General features: G+C 46.3%; 1 protein-coding gene across 2 annotated transcripts in view; it reads left to right on the forward strand.

Annotated features, from left to right (window-relative positions):
• FRMD3 (FERM domain containing 3) overlaps window positions 1-17,335 on the forward strand; it is a 202,248-nt gene that overhangs the window by 148,121 nt on the left and 36,792 nt on the right. For both annotated transcript variants that reach the window (XM_081152115.1, XM_081152114.1), the window contains exons 7-12: window positions 1,397-1,484; window positions 3,067-3,155; window positions 5,906-5,969; window positions 6,821-6,909; window positions 15,165-15,239; window positions 15,540-15,608. In XM_081152115.1, coding sequence (XP_081008241.1) covers window positions 1,397-1,484; window positions 3,067-3,155; window positions 5,906-5,969; window positions 6,821-6,909; window positions 15,165-15,239; window positions 15,540-15,608 — 474 coding nt within the window. The remainder of the gene's footprint in view (window positions 1-1,396; window positions 1,485-3,066; window positions 3,156-5,905; window positions 5,970-6,820; window positions 6,910-15,164; window positions 15,240-15,539; window positions 15,609-17,335) is intronic.

Here is a 17,335-nt window from a genome sequence, read left to right on the forward strand (position 1 = left end):
GAGGGAGACCTGAAGAGAGGAAGAGGTATGGGGGAATGTGTAGAACACACATATATATTGATTAAATTCACCTTATATGGGTGAAATATGTGGTGCCCCAAAATAATTAAAATAGTAACATCAGAGATCACAGATCACCATAATGAATGTAATAGTAATAAAAAGGTTTGAAATATCGTGAGAATTACTAAAAGGTGACACAGAGACACAAAGTGAGCAAATACTGTTGGACAAATGGTGCCCATAGACTTGCTTAATGCAGGGTTGCCAAAAACCTCCAATTTGTAAAAAAACCCGCAAAATCCGTGAAGTGCAATAAAGCAAAGCACAATAAACTGAGGTATGCCTGTAGCTATTACATTGAAAATGAAATATTTAATTGACAAAAACTTATAAACGGCATGAAAAACAGGATGCACACAGATGAAGAATAAATGATCAAGCTGGAAGTTGTACTCTGGGTAAAGGGAAGATCTCCAAAGGCTTTAGGGAGAAGGTAGGGGGGAGGCTGTTTTGATTTGGGGGCCCAGTGATGATTCTCAGCTGCCTTGAGGGGTCGAGGAGGAAATTATCTTTGCGGAGAAGCTTAGGTGGAAATAGATCCAACCTTGCAATATAGCTTTGCCTTTTGGAACTAGAAGTGAATTCCTGTTGTCTTCCTTAGGCTCTTCCTGGCTGTTAGGGTTATGTGCTCACCCTCGGGGCGTAGTTCAGCTCCTCTGAGATACACGTGGCCTATTGATGTCAGTCGGAGCGGAGCCTTTGACATGCTGTGCAGTCCTGGCTGGGAAGCTGGCCCCAAAGGGGCTTTCACAGCCATCTATATTTGTAGCCTCTTTTGTCCCCTTGAGACCAAGACCTTGTTTACCACCCGGGAGGACAGTGCTGGGACTAGTGGCTGAGATTTCCTTTCAAAATCCAGGGCTTTCCAGTGGAATGGTCAGCGGCTCTTTCTTACTCAGATGGCTCTGTTTAGGCTTGCTGATGGGGTGACAGGATTGCCACTTTCTACCCTGAGCAAGAAGGAGTGTCATTTACCCTGGGTAATCTTTTTAAATGAGTTGGAAAGAACAGATGCTGAGTTTTATTTCATAAGATTGCATTTCCAAGGACCTACTTATCGGTAACTTGAGCACTTTGATTAAGTGTACAGGTCACTGGTGTCCTCCGAGTACTTGCGGGTTTTTTGTGGAACCATCAGCCAGGGGACAGGAGCTCAGACTCCTTGGCAAAGGGCGCCTCATGGTGAGAAGTAATGATCAGTCTTACTGATTACTATTTGTGCAGGGATTTTGCTCTTTATTTAGTTTAGGATATTACATTTTATTGAATGAAGGGACTCCATGTTTCTGTTATTTTCCATATTAACTCCATAACTTTTCTTGTGTGATTTTAGAGGCCAGAGCCCACCGGTTGCTGAATTTAACTTACTCCTGAAAGCCCATACTTTGGAAACCTATGGAGTGGATCCCCACCCATGCAAGGTAACTGGCCCTCACAGCGGGTCGATAAAGATTGTTTTGTTCAAAAAGAGTTAATTGTTGCGTCTGCCTGGCAGACCCCTCATAGGACATTTCCAGAGCCTGACCCACTGCCCCTAATTGGAAAGGATGACAGTGGGCTGCAGTCACAGGTTTCAGCAGTTGGTTTTCTCCTTTGGGGTCTACCCATTGCTTGCTAACTGCTATGTAGTAGCCACATATCCCTAAATTAACATACATGGATTCATTCATCCATCAAGTGGATGGTTTTATCCCTGAGAAATCACAGGGTCCTAATGTTTATTTTTAAGGCCACTGCCAGCAAGAATGCAATCTTAAAAAATGAGGAAGTGGAAGAAAAGAAGGATTTACAATTATATTTTGACTTTAGGAGTATTTGTGTGTTTTTTCCTTTACTCATATTATCTGACAGTGTTTCTCTCAAGCATGTGTCACAGGCCATGTGTATCAGAATCACCTGGGCCTCACCTCAGGGCTACTCTGCAGAATCGCTGGGTTGCAGCCGGCAAATCAGCCTTTTAAACAAATTCCCAAAGTGATCCTCATGCACATATTTCCCAGAAATGTTTTGTGAAAAGTGTTCTCCTTTCCATGCCTTAAATTAGTATGTATTAACCAGGTTCTAACCCAAATCCTAAATTAAGCATTTATGTCAGTCAGGCTCTTAAGGTATGTTTTTGAGTCTTATCGGAACATTTCTTTACTCAGATGGTACTGGATAGTAAGTAGTAGTTGGTCAAGTGCCAGTCCTACAGGCTCTGGCTCCTCATTACAGGCATGTGGGGAGTCTCCTAAACTCCTACTGCCCAGTGCCATCAGGATCTCTTGGGGTGCAGACCAGGCCCTCTGGAGGACTCCAATGTGTAGCCGAGGCTGAGAGCCGGTGGTAGTTGTCCACACTGGCACATGCATCTTGTGGTCAGCCCACAGTTATTTTAGAATATTTGCCAGAGCCTCTTCCTAGTCATGGTATAAATTAGATTAGTCCATTTAGTGAATTAGATTTTATCCAGAAATCCGAGCCTCTCTGTTTATTACTAGATTTTTTGTTGTTCCTTTGGCTTTACTTATTAATGTTTAGTTTTCCTGGTTCAGCTGGAAGCAAAGTAGGAAATATTTTTATATTAAAATTGTCAGAAATCCTGTGTGGGATTGAATCAAGCTCAATTAGATGCTCAGAGCTTTGGTTTCATAGCATCTTTAGTTTCAGGGCTAATGACAACCAAGAACACTTTGTCCACATTGCAAGGCAGAGCTGAGAAGTCTGGCGGCCCCGGAGACATTTGGAAGTAGACATAGCGGTGGTTTGGGACTGATCTGTACCTTCCCAGGAGGTTCCTGCAGAGGCGGAAGGTCTTTCCTCAAAAGGAAAAGCGACATATTCCCAGACCTCACCCAGATTTTAGAAGCAGTAGCTTTGGAAATCCCATCTCAGAAGCTTAGTTTATTGCTACAATCATTAGAATTAACCTGAAAGTAACCCAGGGTGAGGATGAATAAGTGTACCACGTATCATTTATATTCCTCAAACCAAATATTTTTTATTTCCTTTCCCCCCCGCCAGGATTCAACAGGCACAACAACATTTTTGGGATTCACTGCTGCAGGCTTTGTGGTGTTCCAGGGAAATAAGAGGATCCATTTGATAAAGTGGTGAGTGCTTCTTTGGAAAGCTGGCTTACCATTTTTCTTAATCTTGTTTTCCATTCCCTACCTTTGATGTTTTTTTTTTTAGGAAATGCCAGGTAGAGTGCCTGGTGTTCATTTCTTTGCCTTGGAACTTCATTACAAAGGGATTTATTATCTATAAAGGAAACCTAATCTAGGTTATCCTGTTTTATTTTTTATTTATTTATTTTTTAATTTTATTTTTGCCCTATTTTAGGAGGGAATCAGATTTGTCCAGCTGAGGAGTCCCCTCAGGAAACCTGGGGTGTGCCCAGGCTCAGGGGCTCTGCCTCCAGACAGAAGGCGTCCAGCGTTTCCTCACCAGTCGCTTCTGCGCTGACCGGGGGGTGGGGCAGGGCGGGTAAAGGTTCAGATTCCCTCGAGCAACTCAGGACCAGTCCTTCCCAGTCGCTTCGCTCTATTCTGTTGAGTCCTTGCTGCAGACTTACCTTTCCTTTTCCAGTGTATCAGTGAAGATGCTTTTGGTCAGAGCAACAGTAATGTCTGCTCACCATGGCTTACAAATAAGAGGACTGATTATCTCACACAGCAAGTTCCAGAGATCGCACCATCCATGGTCCTTTGACTTAACTCCCCAACAGTACTGTGCGGGACTTGGGTCTCTCTAGTCTCTTCTTTGCCATTACAGGGTGGTAGCTTTTATTCCCAGGCTCATAGAATGACATGGTCTTATATGCAGCTCTGGCCTTTACATCTTCACACAGCAGTGCCCAGAGCCTGGAGGAGAGCAGCCCCCCGTGTGTCTGCTGTTGCAGCAAGGACAACCTTCCAGAAGCCCTGTGGGAGGCTCCCTGTATATCTGACGGGGCAGGCTTGGGCCACACGGGCTTGTGCCTACTTAAACCAGTCCTTCCCAGAAGACTGGGAACTCCTGACCGGGGGGGGGGGGGGGTGAATCAACGATTCATCCTCTTGGGACTAAGAAGAGCATGATCTGCATGAACACGTGACCCTCCGGAAGGAAAAAACCTAGGTTGTGTCAGTAAAGCAGTGGGACGATGTAGCGGAGCAGGCCACCTGCAGCACCCACTCTGTCCAAGCAGGGAGCCAAATGGTTTTGGTAAAGAGTGAGAAGGCTGAACATGGTGCGTGTGATGGGATATTGGAAAGGGCATCTTGTTCATATCTTCAGCTTGATGCGGTTCCCTCTCTGATGGTCCTGACAGGCTTGTCACCCCTGTTGTGTCTCACTGGGTGGTAGGCTCACTCTTGATGGGCCAGTGGGCATCTATTTCCGTCTGAGTTGGAAATGCTCTCTTGCACTTGCCTGAGTCTCAGTTCATGGTTCTATAGCTTCAGGGTTTCTTTTAGCACCTCATTATCGAGGAGCCCCCCCCCTCTTAGCGTTCTCCTCTTAGCGCCCCCTTCTTTTCAAGCCTTCTCTCTTAGATTAGCATTAGTCAGCTAATGTCCACTCCTCTCCCTCCACCTTCTGCTCTTTGTCATGATAAACCCTCTTTTTAAGATGCTCAATTTCTCTAAATATCTTCCTAGCCTTGTCTATAATTGCCTTTTACTCAATTCATACTTTCAACTCTGTTCCAGAGTAAGTTCCATACTGACTTTGGGGAGCATGGGTAGGTAATGTGGCTACTCTCTCCATCCCACCGTAGGGTGTTAGATTCTCAGATTTTGAATTGCTTGAGCTCTAGAGTACTTAGGTTAGAACTAGACATGTCTCAAGTGCAGATTAACTGCGAGTCTCTCCCTTCTTTGGACCCCAGTATCTTCTTGTGCACATTGAAGAGCTGAAAAGGAAAATCCAACCATTTGGTTTTGGCTTCTGTATATTGGTGTTCCTGGTGAGGTGCTGATGCCAACTCCAATCTTCCCAGCTCTGCTAGGCACATGTGTTTCTAACATCTACGTATTGTTACAAAAACAAATTTTCTTCTCACATTACCCCTCAGGGTTTTTTGTTTTACTTGTTTGTTTGTTTTTAAACATCCATTGAGCTTTGTCACTTTTACAAATCCTCTACCTAAATTAAAACATCTTAATGTGACCTCACTGTTCTTTTCCCCCCAGGAAAAGCACAGGGGCCCACATCACTATCTAAGGAATTAGATCAAAGGAATAAAAATAGAAGCCTCTCTTCTCTTCACACATACTTGCTCACCAAGATGGTGACCTGGGGTCTACATTTCAGGCAGATTTTAATCAAGCAACTCCTTCAGATGTCCATTCATCAAGCTGTCCTCCCAATTCTGAGCATCTCAGTATAAAATGAAATACTCTTCTGTAAACAGGGAGAGCAGGAATGAGAATTGCACAGTGTGGTGTGTGTGCTTCTCAGAGGTGATGTGAAAGGATGAGGGAACAGATATTGTGAATACATGTCATTTCATTAACTGAATCTGAAATAACCTTCTTCCTGCCTCGCACAGTGGGCTGGCCAATTCATGCTGTTTGGGTCATTCATGTTCATGGGACCTCTAGAGTTCTTTGGGAGAAAGGTGCAGCTTAACTGTAAAATATGGAATCAATAGTTCTGAGCTGCCTGTGGGTCCTCTCTTGGGAAGAAATTGCTGTATAATTCTCTCGGGGTTTTTTTGCTGCTCATTAAGCCTCCACCGATGATAAGATAATATCTAGTTTCAGTGCAGTCTGCTTGGCATTTAGGCATCAGCTGCTTTCCTGTGGGAAAGCCAGGTACCTTGGTCAGTTGCCATGTTTATTTTTTCTATTCACTCAAAGAGGTTTTCTTTTCTTAGGCCGGATGTCTGCAAATTGAAGTTTGAAGGGAAGACATTTTACGTGATTGGTACCCAGAAGGAGGTCAGACACTGCTTTTCTAACTCTGTTATTGTGTGTGCGTGTGTGTGCATGCACACTATAAGAGATTCAAGCATAAAATGTGCCTTTAGCATTGTAGCCCCCAAAGACCATGACTTTAAAGTTGTGCTGATAATGGAAGCTGTATGCTGAGAATATTTAAGAGGTAAACAAGTAAACATTGGATTTATACATTTAAGAATGAAGTCAGTGAGTAATGTTGAGTGAATGCTCATGTGTGAAAAATAGACTGGGGTAGACTTGAGATTTAGCAACTGGGACTTCCCCTACCTCTGTAATTTGCTAAAATACAGATTCATGAAACAAGTGAAGAATATTTACAAAGCTTGTATCAACCAGTGATGGTTAGAGTTTTATAAACAGAGTCTATAAGACCCCGGAGCCTTAAAATAAAGGAGTTACCAGGCTAGGTTGGGTTTAGCAGGGAACACATTTGGAAGGAGACCGATACCAAAACTGAGCCTCAGAACTAGGTCAGGAGGTTTGGGGAATCTCCTGACCCTAGGTTTTAGTTCAAGCATGAGTTCTTCAAGGTGGGCAAATATGTTTTTGAACGAATCCAAGTCTGATTGAGAGGTAGGCGATGCCTGGAGAGTTGAAAATTGTGAGGCTGCTTTTTGTCAGAAACAGGGCCTACATAGATGAGTGATGTCTGCAAAGGGTGTGGGGGGAGGGTGCCATTTCAGCAACACTTTTAAGAACGTAGTAATGCACAAGTTGTTTCAAATAGGTTTGGTAGGTGTCGAGATACAAATGGGTAAATACTTGAAAGAAAAAGATGAAAAACAGAAACTATGTTTAACATGCCCTGTTTGTTTTGTATTTTTTATTAGAAAAAAGCCATGTTGGCATTCCATACGTCAACGCCCGCTGCCTGCAAACACCTTTGGAAGTGTGGGGTGGAGAACCAGGCCTTTTATAAGTAAGTAGCTTTTATTCACTTAATCATAATTTTTAAAAACTCTCATGGAAACCTTTATGTTTTGCAAACAGCTCCATGTTAATTTCTTTTAATGTAGTCCTTTCATTATATTTAAGTGAATTATGAATTTGGTGCATTGTTCATGGTGAGTCCCTACCACAGTTGGCCTGAGCAACTCCTGAGCTCTCACGACCAGAAAAAGAAACCTTTGGCAGAGAGTCACACGTGTTCATAGTAAGAAGCCTTCAGTATGTAGAGATGAGAGCCAAAATTTCATGGGTGGAATGCCATCAGCGTCTGGGATCATAGAAAGCCAGTGCTTGCTGAACAGGACTTCAGAAACCATGCATAAAGCTGTCAGGTTTCCAAAGAGGTCCGAATTTACAATCTTTCCACTGAGTTCCAGCTTGTCCTCTGAGACAGGCTTGCCGATAGCAGTGGTGATCGACATAGTCAAGAACCTAGTCCAGCCTGCCAGTGTATCAGCACCGCCAACCTCTGGAGCTCATCCAAGGGGTTTTGCTTGGCCTCCCCCTGTCCCCTCACCACTGAGATTCTGTCCTACACATTAGACTCACTTCCCTGAAAATGCTGAGTCTCTAAACCTCCTGGGCTTTGGCTGATGAAGACCATTAGGAGAACGATGGCTTGGATGATGACTTACAAACCCCTTTCAGTCACAGAACTCTGCTGTGGGCAAAGTCCAGTATCTAAAAGAGGTAAAAATAGAGAAGCTGTGGTTGTTGATGGGGACCAGAGTTGGGATTGGGGACAGGAGACCATTCATCTATTTCTTGCTGCTTCTCAGGAGCTTGGGGGACCAGTTGTTCCAGTTTGCCTGGGACTTTCCCAGGTTTAGCACTGAGAGTCCTATGCCCCACGAAACCTGTCAGTCTTGGGCAAACCCTATCAGGAGCATAATTTGAAAACCTTTGGAGGAGATGATCCACAAAATGTGGTGCTTCTAGCAATGACAGGAAGAGGTGATGTGTATCAGTAGATTCTCCCTCCCCCCCCCCCCAGTCATCACCACCTCAGGGCATCTGTGTGCTCCTTGCAGTGTTTGGGGATGTTAAGAAAGGGTACCAATGGCCTTTGAAAAATCAGCATGTCTAGACCTCTCCAAACACGTGAGAGGCTAGAAATGCAAAGGCATTGGCCCTCTCAGTCTTTAGTTGGAGTCTACACGTTTTGTTTTTAAAAATATTACTTTAAAATTGAGATAATACATACCAAAAGAAACCCTGTATTCATTTGCAGTCACTCCCCATGTCCTCCTCTCCCTGGACCTTGGTAATCACTAATCTGCTTTCTATGTGTATGGATTTACCTATTCTGCACATTTCCTGTAAATGGAATCATAAGCTTATGTGGCCTTTGTGCCCAATTTCTTTTCCTTAGGTGATGTTTTCAGGGTTTACTCATGGTGTCGTGTGTATCAGCACTTCATTTCTCCTTATGGCTGAATAATATCCCACTGTTTAGATATTGTTTATTCAGTCATCAGTTGATGGACATTTGGGTTGTTTCCTCTTTTTAGGTATTATGAGTAATGCTGTTATGAATATCCATATAATTTTTTTTCTGTGGACAGTTCTCTTAGGTTTATACCTGAGAGTGTAATTTGGGGTCATAGGGTAATCTTATATTTAACTTTTTGAGAAACTGACAGGCTGTTTCTAAGTTTTTGGAACTCCTCTATTCCTCTGTTAATGAAATCATCTGGTTCCTGTCAAATAATAATTGAGAGACCTTTAGTTATTGATTTTGAATGAATATTTTCTTGCAAATGAGGGAGTTAGTAGATAGTCTTGAAGCAAAACAAGATATATCATGACATTTTATTGTCGGTTTTTATATCTGTATTAGCTATGATTTCTCTGAGGGTAAGAACTAGGTTCTGTTTATCTTTGTGTTTCACAGAGACCCCAGGCATTCAAAAAGGAATTAGTGGATCAAATTGATAAGCATGGGTGCTATGCTAGGAGATTTGTAGTTCATGATAGAGACTAAAAGGGAAATGCAAATAAAATGCTAGAGAGGAGTCCAGGTAGGGGGTGAGTCTTACTGTGGGGGGAGCTGGGAGGTAGAAGAAGGCTCTTCCAGGTGGAGGAGGGACATTCTGAATAAGGGACAAAGGTGGAAAGTGTAGGACATACATTGAGAGGACAAGCAATTACACAAGGCTAGAGCAGAGGGTGGTGAATGAAGTAGAGAGGGAGGTGATGAGGGGCCAGGAGATCTTGGGGCTGGATACAGAGGGCTCAGCCATCATGAAAGAGGTGCCAGAGGAGTGCTAGGTGGGGTTGATTGCTATTGACCCACGGACAAGTTTAGGGGGTAGGGGAGGGAGTAGCAGAGGAGAACAGCCAGCACTCGGGCCTTTAGAGCCAAGTCAGTGAGTCCCACTTGGAAGCAGCAGGGCCTTGAAGATCCTTTAGTGCAATCATGGGATCTCTATCAAGGAATAACTAGGACATTAATTGGCTCTTTTGCACGCATGCTGTTTTATCATGTGTTAGGGAGTCAGCTGGTAAATGGAGTCAAATAAGGGCAAAACCAGAACAGAACAGAGGAGAGAGAAGGAAGGAGAGAAGAAACTGCAATCTGGGGGATCTGTTTTGCACATTTTGAGGCATGGTCATTGGCTGGCATCAGCAGTGAGGTCCGTCTGATAATTCTGTCATTGAATGGGGCAACTAGGCGTGTCAGAGAAGTCACTTCTAGTTGTCTGTGAATGGTTCAGGTGACCCGGGGAGAGTAGCTGTGAGCACAGTGGCACTGAACAGAATTGACTGAGTCTTTGCATCAGCACTTCTGCTATTGTTAGGCCCAGCTACCCCCTCTCTCTTACTAGGACTTCTAATCCCTGATATTTGTGCTGACCTGAGATTTTTCCAGAACCTTTTGTTCTTCCAGTATCCCATAACCATCCCTGTTCCTTAGGAAGAAGGAAAGATACTGCTTGTTCTGAGCCAGCTGTGTGACCTCGGACAAGTCTCTAGCCGCAGGCTGGGACTCAGGCATGCTTTGCTTGTCTCGCTGTAGCCAGGTGTTAATGAGCGTGGGCTTTGGAAGCAAACAGGCTTGGGTTTGAATCTTAACTCTGTCTCTTCCTAGCAGTGTGGCCTGAAACAGAGCACTTGAACTCTGAGCCTGATCTTTGCTTTTCATTTGTAAAAGGTGATTGGTAGTACCTGCCTTGCAGTGTTTAGTTCTGCCAGGCACATGGATCATCGATAAATGGCAGCTACTGCTGTGACTGCCACTACTGCCCCCTCCACTAACAATGAAAGTTTTTTGAGTGCCAGTTGGTTGCAGAGCCCAGTCCGTTTGATTCTGAAGGGCTCTGGTTCTGTTAACCTCAGGGTGGGTGCCTGCTTCCTCCATGGCACCATCCCTTTCCTGGGCAGAGGTCCTGTCCTGCTCCCAGCCCTGTCCCTCTGGTTTCAGCTGGCAGAGCAAGGCCCCGATTTTGTCTCCTGGGGTGGGGGTGGTTCATCCCTCCTTTTCACATCACCTGCTATGGGAACGGGGAGGCCTGGTGGCAAAGTATTCCCAAGTGTGCTTTTAACCCATGAATGTGCTGCTTGCTAGTTGTCAGCTGGTCCAGGGCCACCGATCAGGTTTGCAAGCCCTGCCTCTCAGCTCTGCTGCCTGGGAACAGAGCCCAGAAGCAGAAACTCTGATTTTCCCTCCTGCCTCAAGCCCCATGGGATCCCGGACACAGATTTAGTCACTGTTTCAGAGCTTCCTCTGTGCCACGTGTTTTCTAGGTGCTCCACTCCCAGAGCACCAGAGCTCACCATTGCTACTGGGAGCTGAGCTGGTTTCCTGAAGGTGCACTGGACCCACCAAGGGTTCAGCGGCTCACTGGTGTTTCCATTTGACAAGTCCGTATCCCACACCTGCTCTGTGCCGTGCACTGTGATGGGCCCTGGGGACACAGTGGAGGTTCAAATGAGACTCTCTGTCCCCAGTTTTGTTTGGCACATGTGCAGGGGATAAAGGCAGTCAGTCCCTAATGAATTTCTTGTTCAGATTCTGCTGTGCACTTTGTCAGAAGGAACAATATTACACTTGGTAGATGAGGCCCCGGAGTAGCTCTGGGAACCTCTCACACTCTGATGAGCACACAGATCACCTGGAGATCCTGTTGGAATGTGGCTTCTGACTCAGGAGGTCTGGGTGGGGCACAAGAATCCATATTTCTAGTAAGTTCCCTGGTGATGTTGGGCTGCAGGTCCATGGACCACACCTTGAGGAATGAGGTTCTGAGTCAGAGGTTCTCAGCCCTGCCTGCACATTAAAATCACTGGGGAGCTTTTGAAAGATACCTGTACTGTGGACCCCACCCCAGGTGCAACTCAATCAGAATTTGGATCCTCACACAAACATGTACGCACGTGTTCACAGCAACATTATTCAGAGTCGATAAAATGTGGAAAAACCCAAAGCCCATCAACTGATAAAAGGGTACAAGAAATGTGAATGCAATGGGATCTGATTCAGGCATAAAAGGAATGGAGTTCTGACTCACGCTGCACCATGGATGAACCTTGGAAACATTACGCTAAGTGAAAAGAAGCCAGTCACAAAAGACCACATATTATATGATTCCATTTATATGAAATGTCCAGAATAGGCAAATATACAGAGGCAGAAAGTAGATTAGTGGTTGTGTAGGATTAGAGTTGAAGCGAAACAGGAAGTGATTGCCCGTGGCTATGGGACAGTTCTTTTTGGGGTGATGAAAGTGTTTTTTGATGAAATTTTTTAACTTTGTGAATTATACTGAATGCCACTGAAGTGTACAATCTAAAAGGGTAAACTCTATGGTATTTGACTTATATCTCAATAACGCTCTTAGTTGAAAAGTTCAGAATTGGAATGAGGGGTCTAGATGTTGGTAGTGATAAAAATCTTCCAGATGGTTCGAACGTGCAATCTAGGGTTAAGTGCTCAACGCTAGTGATTCTCAAAGTAGCGTCCCTGGATCAGCATCAGCAACTCCTGGGAACCTGCCAGAAATTCATTCTTGGCCTGCACCCAGACTTACTGAATCAGAAACTTGTGTTTTCTAAACCCTGCCAGGTGATTCTTCTGTCCCCTGAGGTCTTTGAATCTGCATGGCTAAAGCATTATTTTAAAAATACAGGTAGACCTGGGTTTGCATCCTGGCTTCTGCAGCTTCTGTCATGTGACCATAGTTAAGTGACTTAACCCCTCTGTGCCTCAGTTTCCTCATGTAAAAATGTGAATTGCTTCCTCCCAGGAGAGGGCTGTGGGCATAAAATGAATGAGTACGTTTAAGGTCCTTTGGATGGTGCATGGCCCATGGTAGGTGCTCAATAATAACATATGCTGTTATTGTTATGATTACTCCAGAAGTTGTAAACCATGATAAAATGGGAAATTATGTTATTAATTCTAGAAGTGGCCACCATTTGAATTCACAATTGTTTTCAAGTCAGGTGTTGGTAAGTAGGGAACCATCTGGATTTGCCTGTGAGGTTGGATGTTTGAGAAGGGTTAACACCTCTGCTCTGGGTTTGATGGGGAGGTGGAGGTGGGGAAGAAGTCTGGGGGTGAGGGAATGGCTGTTTCCACTCAGTTGCGCCTTCTTTGCCCTCAGTGGGAAGATGACTCTGGCTCTGGGCTTGTTGACATGAGAGACTGGGAAGCCGAGGGCCGGAACCTATCAGCTGGAGTGAGGGCATGAAGGCGCTTTTACTAGCTCTCAGGGTGGCTGACATGGTGCCCCGGAATTTCCAGTGGCTTTGGTAGCTCCATAGTGAGAAGGCCATGGAGAGGTTTTGAGAGTGATATTAGAGGGAAAGGGAGGTAAGTGGGGAGGGAGAGAGGGGCAGAAATGAGGTAATGAGCAGGTTGTATGCTAGGTGCTTTCAAATCATTTAATCTCATTTCATCGTCCTCAGGACTCTGTGAATTAGGTATTGTAATACTCCCTCCCCTTCAAAAAATTGGTGAAAAAGTTGGGACTCAGAATAAATTATTTGAACAAGGTCACAGGACCCAAAGCAGGTAGGAACCTGGGCCTCTGCTCTTTCATGTAAAATGCCACCTCTTGGGTCATTTAAGGAGATATGGGAACTCAGAGGCTCTCAAATGCCAGTGGGCAGCCTTTGCACAGCCTTGGGGTGTATGATAAAAATGCAGACTCCCGGGCCCATCTCCAGACCTGCTGAGTGAGACTCTCTAGTGATGGAGCCTGAGGACCAGTGTTTGTATCCCTTACTCCAGGTGCTGCTGATGCTCAGCCAGGTCTGGGACAAGTCCGCCTTTCTCTTTCCCTGCCCTCATCCTTCCATCCTACTGTCTGCGTTTCCCAGTTCCCAGTGGGTTAATATCGTTCAAGCTCTCAGAATAAACTCCCCTGTTAAAATTCCACGAAAGATCTCAACCCAAACATTATCGGGAGCCACCTGGGCCTTCGGGAGGGCAGGGAGGTGGTGGTAGTGCTCTTAGGAGAGTGTCTCTGAGCAAATCAAGTGACACACGTAATCGCCAAGGGCCATCAGCTGCCAGGAAAAGGCCAACGCTTTCTTCACTCCTGTCATCCTGAAAAGAGCGATTCACTTTCTCTGCAAATGTGTCTTTTGACCTGTTTTCTCGAGGCACTTTGAGGGTTTATGTTCCACGCAGTGCATTGACCTCCCACCCTTCTGGGTGTAGGAGAAGGCAGCCCAGCCTCCTCGACGGGCCTGGAACCAGGGAAAACTAGAGCTTCCCACCTCTCCCCCGAAGAGGGTCACTGGAGCTGCTGTGTTCGCCAAACCCCTGGGAGCTTCTGCTGTCCTCTGTAATCTGGGCACAGGATCGAGTTTGAATTTCAAACACTCGAAGGAAGGCTCTCACTCTTCTTTCTAACAGACCACCTTGTCCCAAGAGCCTTAGGAACCTAGATCAACACTACCAGCAACAACGAAACCAATAAGAAACACACAGATACTCTTTAAAGGTTTCTCTTCTCTCTGCTCCTGAGGACTTAGGAGCAAAAATCCTGCCAAGAAAATGGGGAGAGGGAGGTAGTGATGGCTCTTTTCTCAGGCCCTGAGGAAAATGTCAGGCCCACCCACAGCTCTCTAGGGTCAGGATATGGGGGGCAGATGGTCCAGAGCAGGTGAGTCCTCCCAGGAGGCAGAGGCTCAGCAAGACATTTTCCACTGAGCCAGCTCGCAGGGGACTTTTCTCCTCCTTACTAGGTGTGGTCTGTCACCCAGCTCTGGCCAGCAGCCAGCAGGTCTGTCCCAGGTGTCAGACTATCTGGGGTGTGGATCTCACATGCTCCCACCTGTCCTTGGGGCTTCTACTCTGGGTTTTGCCTCGGCAGGAGCCCGCTCCTCAGGCCTGCACCCCCTCTGCTGTCCCTCTCACTCTCTCTGCTCATCCTCTGTGGCCAGTGCCCTCTCTGCTGGCTCAGGCTGCAGAGGTGGACTGGCCCCGAGACTGGATCAGTCCCCCACCCCACACTCTCATTGCATCTTTCCCCTATAGCACGCACCACAGCTTGGAATTTACATTTGTCACTTATTTGCATGGCTTCTAGATTAATATCCACTTCCCTCCAGACCTTACACTCCGTGAATGCAGAGAATGTGCGTCTTTCCTGAGCTTAGTGGGGTACATGGAGCAGGCCAGGCATTTGGTTAGTAATTGCTGAGTGAATGAATGAAGGCTTCAGGAGGCTCAGGGTGGGGATCACTGTCCACACAGAAACTTCTAGCTGGAGCCCTGGCTGTGTGCACATCTTTGCTCAGCGTTATAGAGCATATTGTTCATATTGTGGCTTTTTAAAATTAAGATTTTGTGACTATCAATTTTTAAAAATGATCCTGAACTCCGGGAGACTGTTCTTTCTAACTTGTTGGGTTTAATTGCATAAGGCTTAGAGTGACTGGTGTAGAGGCACCCTCAGCTGTCACAGTAATTCAGTGCCCTGTGTGTGGTCCCTGTCCTTTTTGCAGGTTGTGACCCAGTAACGGATTATGAGACCAAACGTATGGGTCATTGCCAATATTTAAAAAGAATGAAAAGAGAGAACATGGAAGGGATCAGATTGTAAATACAGTGAAAGTATTTTGGGAGACTTTTCTTTCAGGTTTGTGTGTGCGCCGACTCACACAATAAAATGCATTTCTTTCCGGCAGTCAAAAGTACCTGATAGCTACACTTCATAGTGTGTCCACTTGGACTTTCTAATGTCCCTACCACTGCTTTGCTTTTTCTTAAAGGTATGCCAAATCCAGTCAGATCAAGACTGTGTCGAGCAGCAAGATATTTTTTAAAGGAAGCAGATTCCGATATAGGTGGGTACCTATGGTTCCATTTTGATGATGGGGTTGGGGTGGGGCAGGCATTTCCGCTGGAACGTTTGCTTATAAATCAGTGCGCTTTGGCTCACACCCCTATTTTGGTCCCGTCTTTTCAGTTCATTCATCTTTTATGCTCATGGGCACCCTCCGGCTCCATAGTAACTTCCCCTCGTGGAGGGAGAGAAGGTGTGGGGAGCTGGGTCAGACCAGCGGCAGGTTTAAAGGAAATGCACGTGCACCCCTCCCCTTCACTCGGAGCGTCTGTGCACACACGCCTGTTTTTGTCTCTTGCAGTGGGAAGGTTGCCAAAGAGGTGGTGGAGGCCAGTTCCAAAATCCAGAGGGAGCCGCCGGCGGTGCACAGGTAAGGGTGCTCCCCAGGGTCCCGGGAGGCTTCTGGGATGGACAGAGGGATTCAAACTCTGGCTCTGCCAAGGGACAGGAAAGGGTGTAAGGGCACCGCTGCCAGGCTCTATGCGGTTTTGGGGCCTGGTTCCAGGCGGGCACTCTCACTGTCCCGGGAATCCCTCTCGGACAGATTTGGCTAGGCCGTAGCAACTAGGCTTCATTCTGAGTTATTTGCTCTGTGGTGAGCTCAGGGAGGACTGTGTGAACCACCCAGGCATAGTGGCCACCGCCAGGGGACACCCAGAAGTAGCATTTGGACCTAAAACGAGCACCTGACGAGGAGTCTGCGAATGGGCTCTAATCTTGGCTGTGGTGTTTACCATCTGTGAGTCTGGGGTAAGTCACTGAACTTCTCAGATCATCAGTTTAAGTTTACTCATCTATAAAATGAGATTTATAATATTACTTTGCCAACTTCTAGGCTTGTTATGAGGATTAAAATAAAGTGCTTTAAAAGCTATAAAGGGCCATAAAATGTGAGATGGTGGTATTATTATTATCGTCTCTCATCCAAAAACGGAGAACTGGAAGCTGACAGATATGTTCACACTGAAGTCAGCTGAGACGGAGTTTTGAGATCGGGCCAGCGGCACTTCTCTCAGGCCAAGGAGTGGTGCAGGGACTCCATGAGCCTCATTTTAGTCACTGTATTTTATACCATCATTTTCTAAAACCAACTTAGAATACGCTTGCAGCTCCCCAAGGAAACCTTTCTACCTCCATAGAGTACTTGATGACAGTCTCATGTGGAAACTGTTCTATGCCCGGGGTACACACGTGTACTAGGCATATTTGCATAGTCAGCTGACGGGTGGATGGTGAGAGTGGAGAAACAGTGTAGACCCTCGCCTGGCCTGGGGACACCCCAGCCCTAGAAGCTGTTATCATGTGCGGCCAGGCGTGGCTCAGCGGTTGAGCGGCTGCCTAGGATCCAGGAGATCGCAGTTCGATTCCCGGTCAGGGCACATGCCTGGGTTGCGGGCTCGATCCCCAGCCGGGGGCATGCAGGAGGCAGCCGATCAATGACTCTCTCATCATTGATGTTTCTATCTCTCTCCCTCTCCCTTCCTCTCTCTGAAATCAATAAAGATATATTAAAAAAAAAAAAAAAGAGGCTGTTATCTGAGGAACTCAGGTTAGAGGGAGCAGCGGGAGCTGATTGGGATGTCCGCACACCCTTAAGAAAACTGCCTGACACAGTGAGACCTTGGACGGCCCCAGATGGCAGGACATCAGGGGTAGCAGCTGGAGTTCCCTCTGGGGCATTGCAGGAAAAATCATGCGGAAAGGCTGTGTGGGGCACAGCAAAAGCCCAGGGCGAGCAATCAGAGGGTCTGGGTTTGAAATGAGAACCCTTCACAGGAGAAGGAAGTGCGCATGGGGAATTTTAATCTCCCTTCCTTCCTCCTTCCTTCCTACCTTCTCCCTGCAAGGAATCCGCATCTCCACTCCTTCCCCTGTAAGCCCACCAGGCTTGCCAGGACTCCCACAGGCGTCGCCTGCCTCGTGAGGTCGTTCCCGCCTGCCCTCGCGGCAGCATCAGGCGCCCTTCCTTGGTGTTCCCACGGGACCTTTGGCCACCAGTCTCCTCCATGAGATGCGTGCTTTCTCAGTTGTGGCTGTCACACATGAGTGGGTCATGAAGTGGAAATAGAGGTCAAGACCAGCACTTTAAACAAAATG

This window comes from Miniopterus schreibersii (genome assembly GCF_964146895.1).
Source record: "Miniopterus schreibersii genome assembly, chromosome: 11".
NCBI lineage: Eukaryota > Metazoa > Chordata > Mammalia > Chiroptera > Miniopteridae > Miniopterus > Miniopterus schreibersii.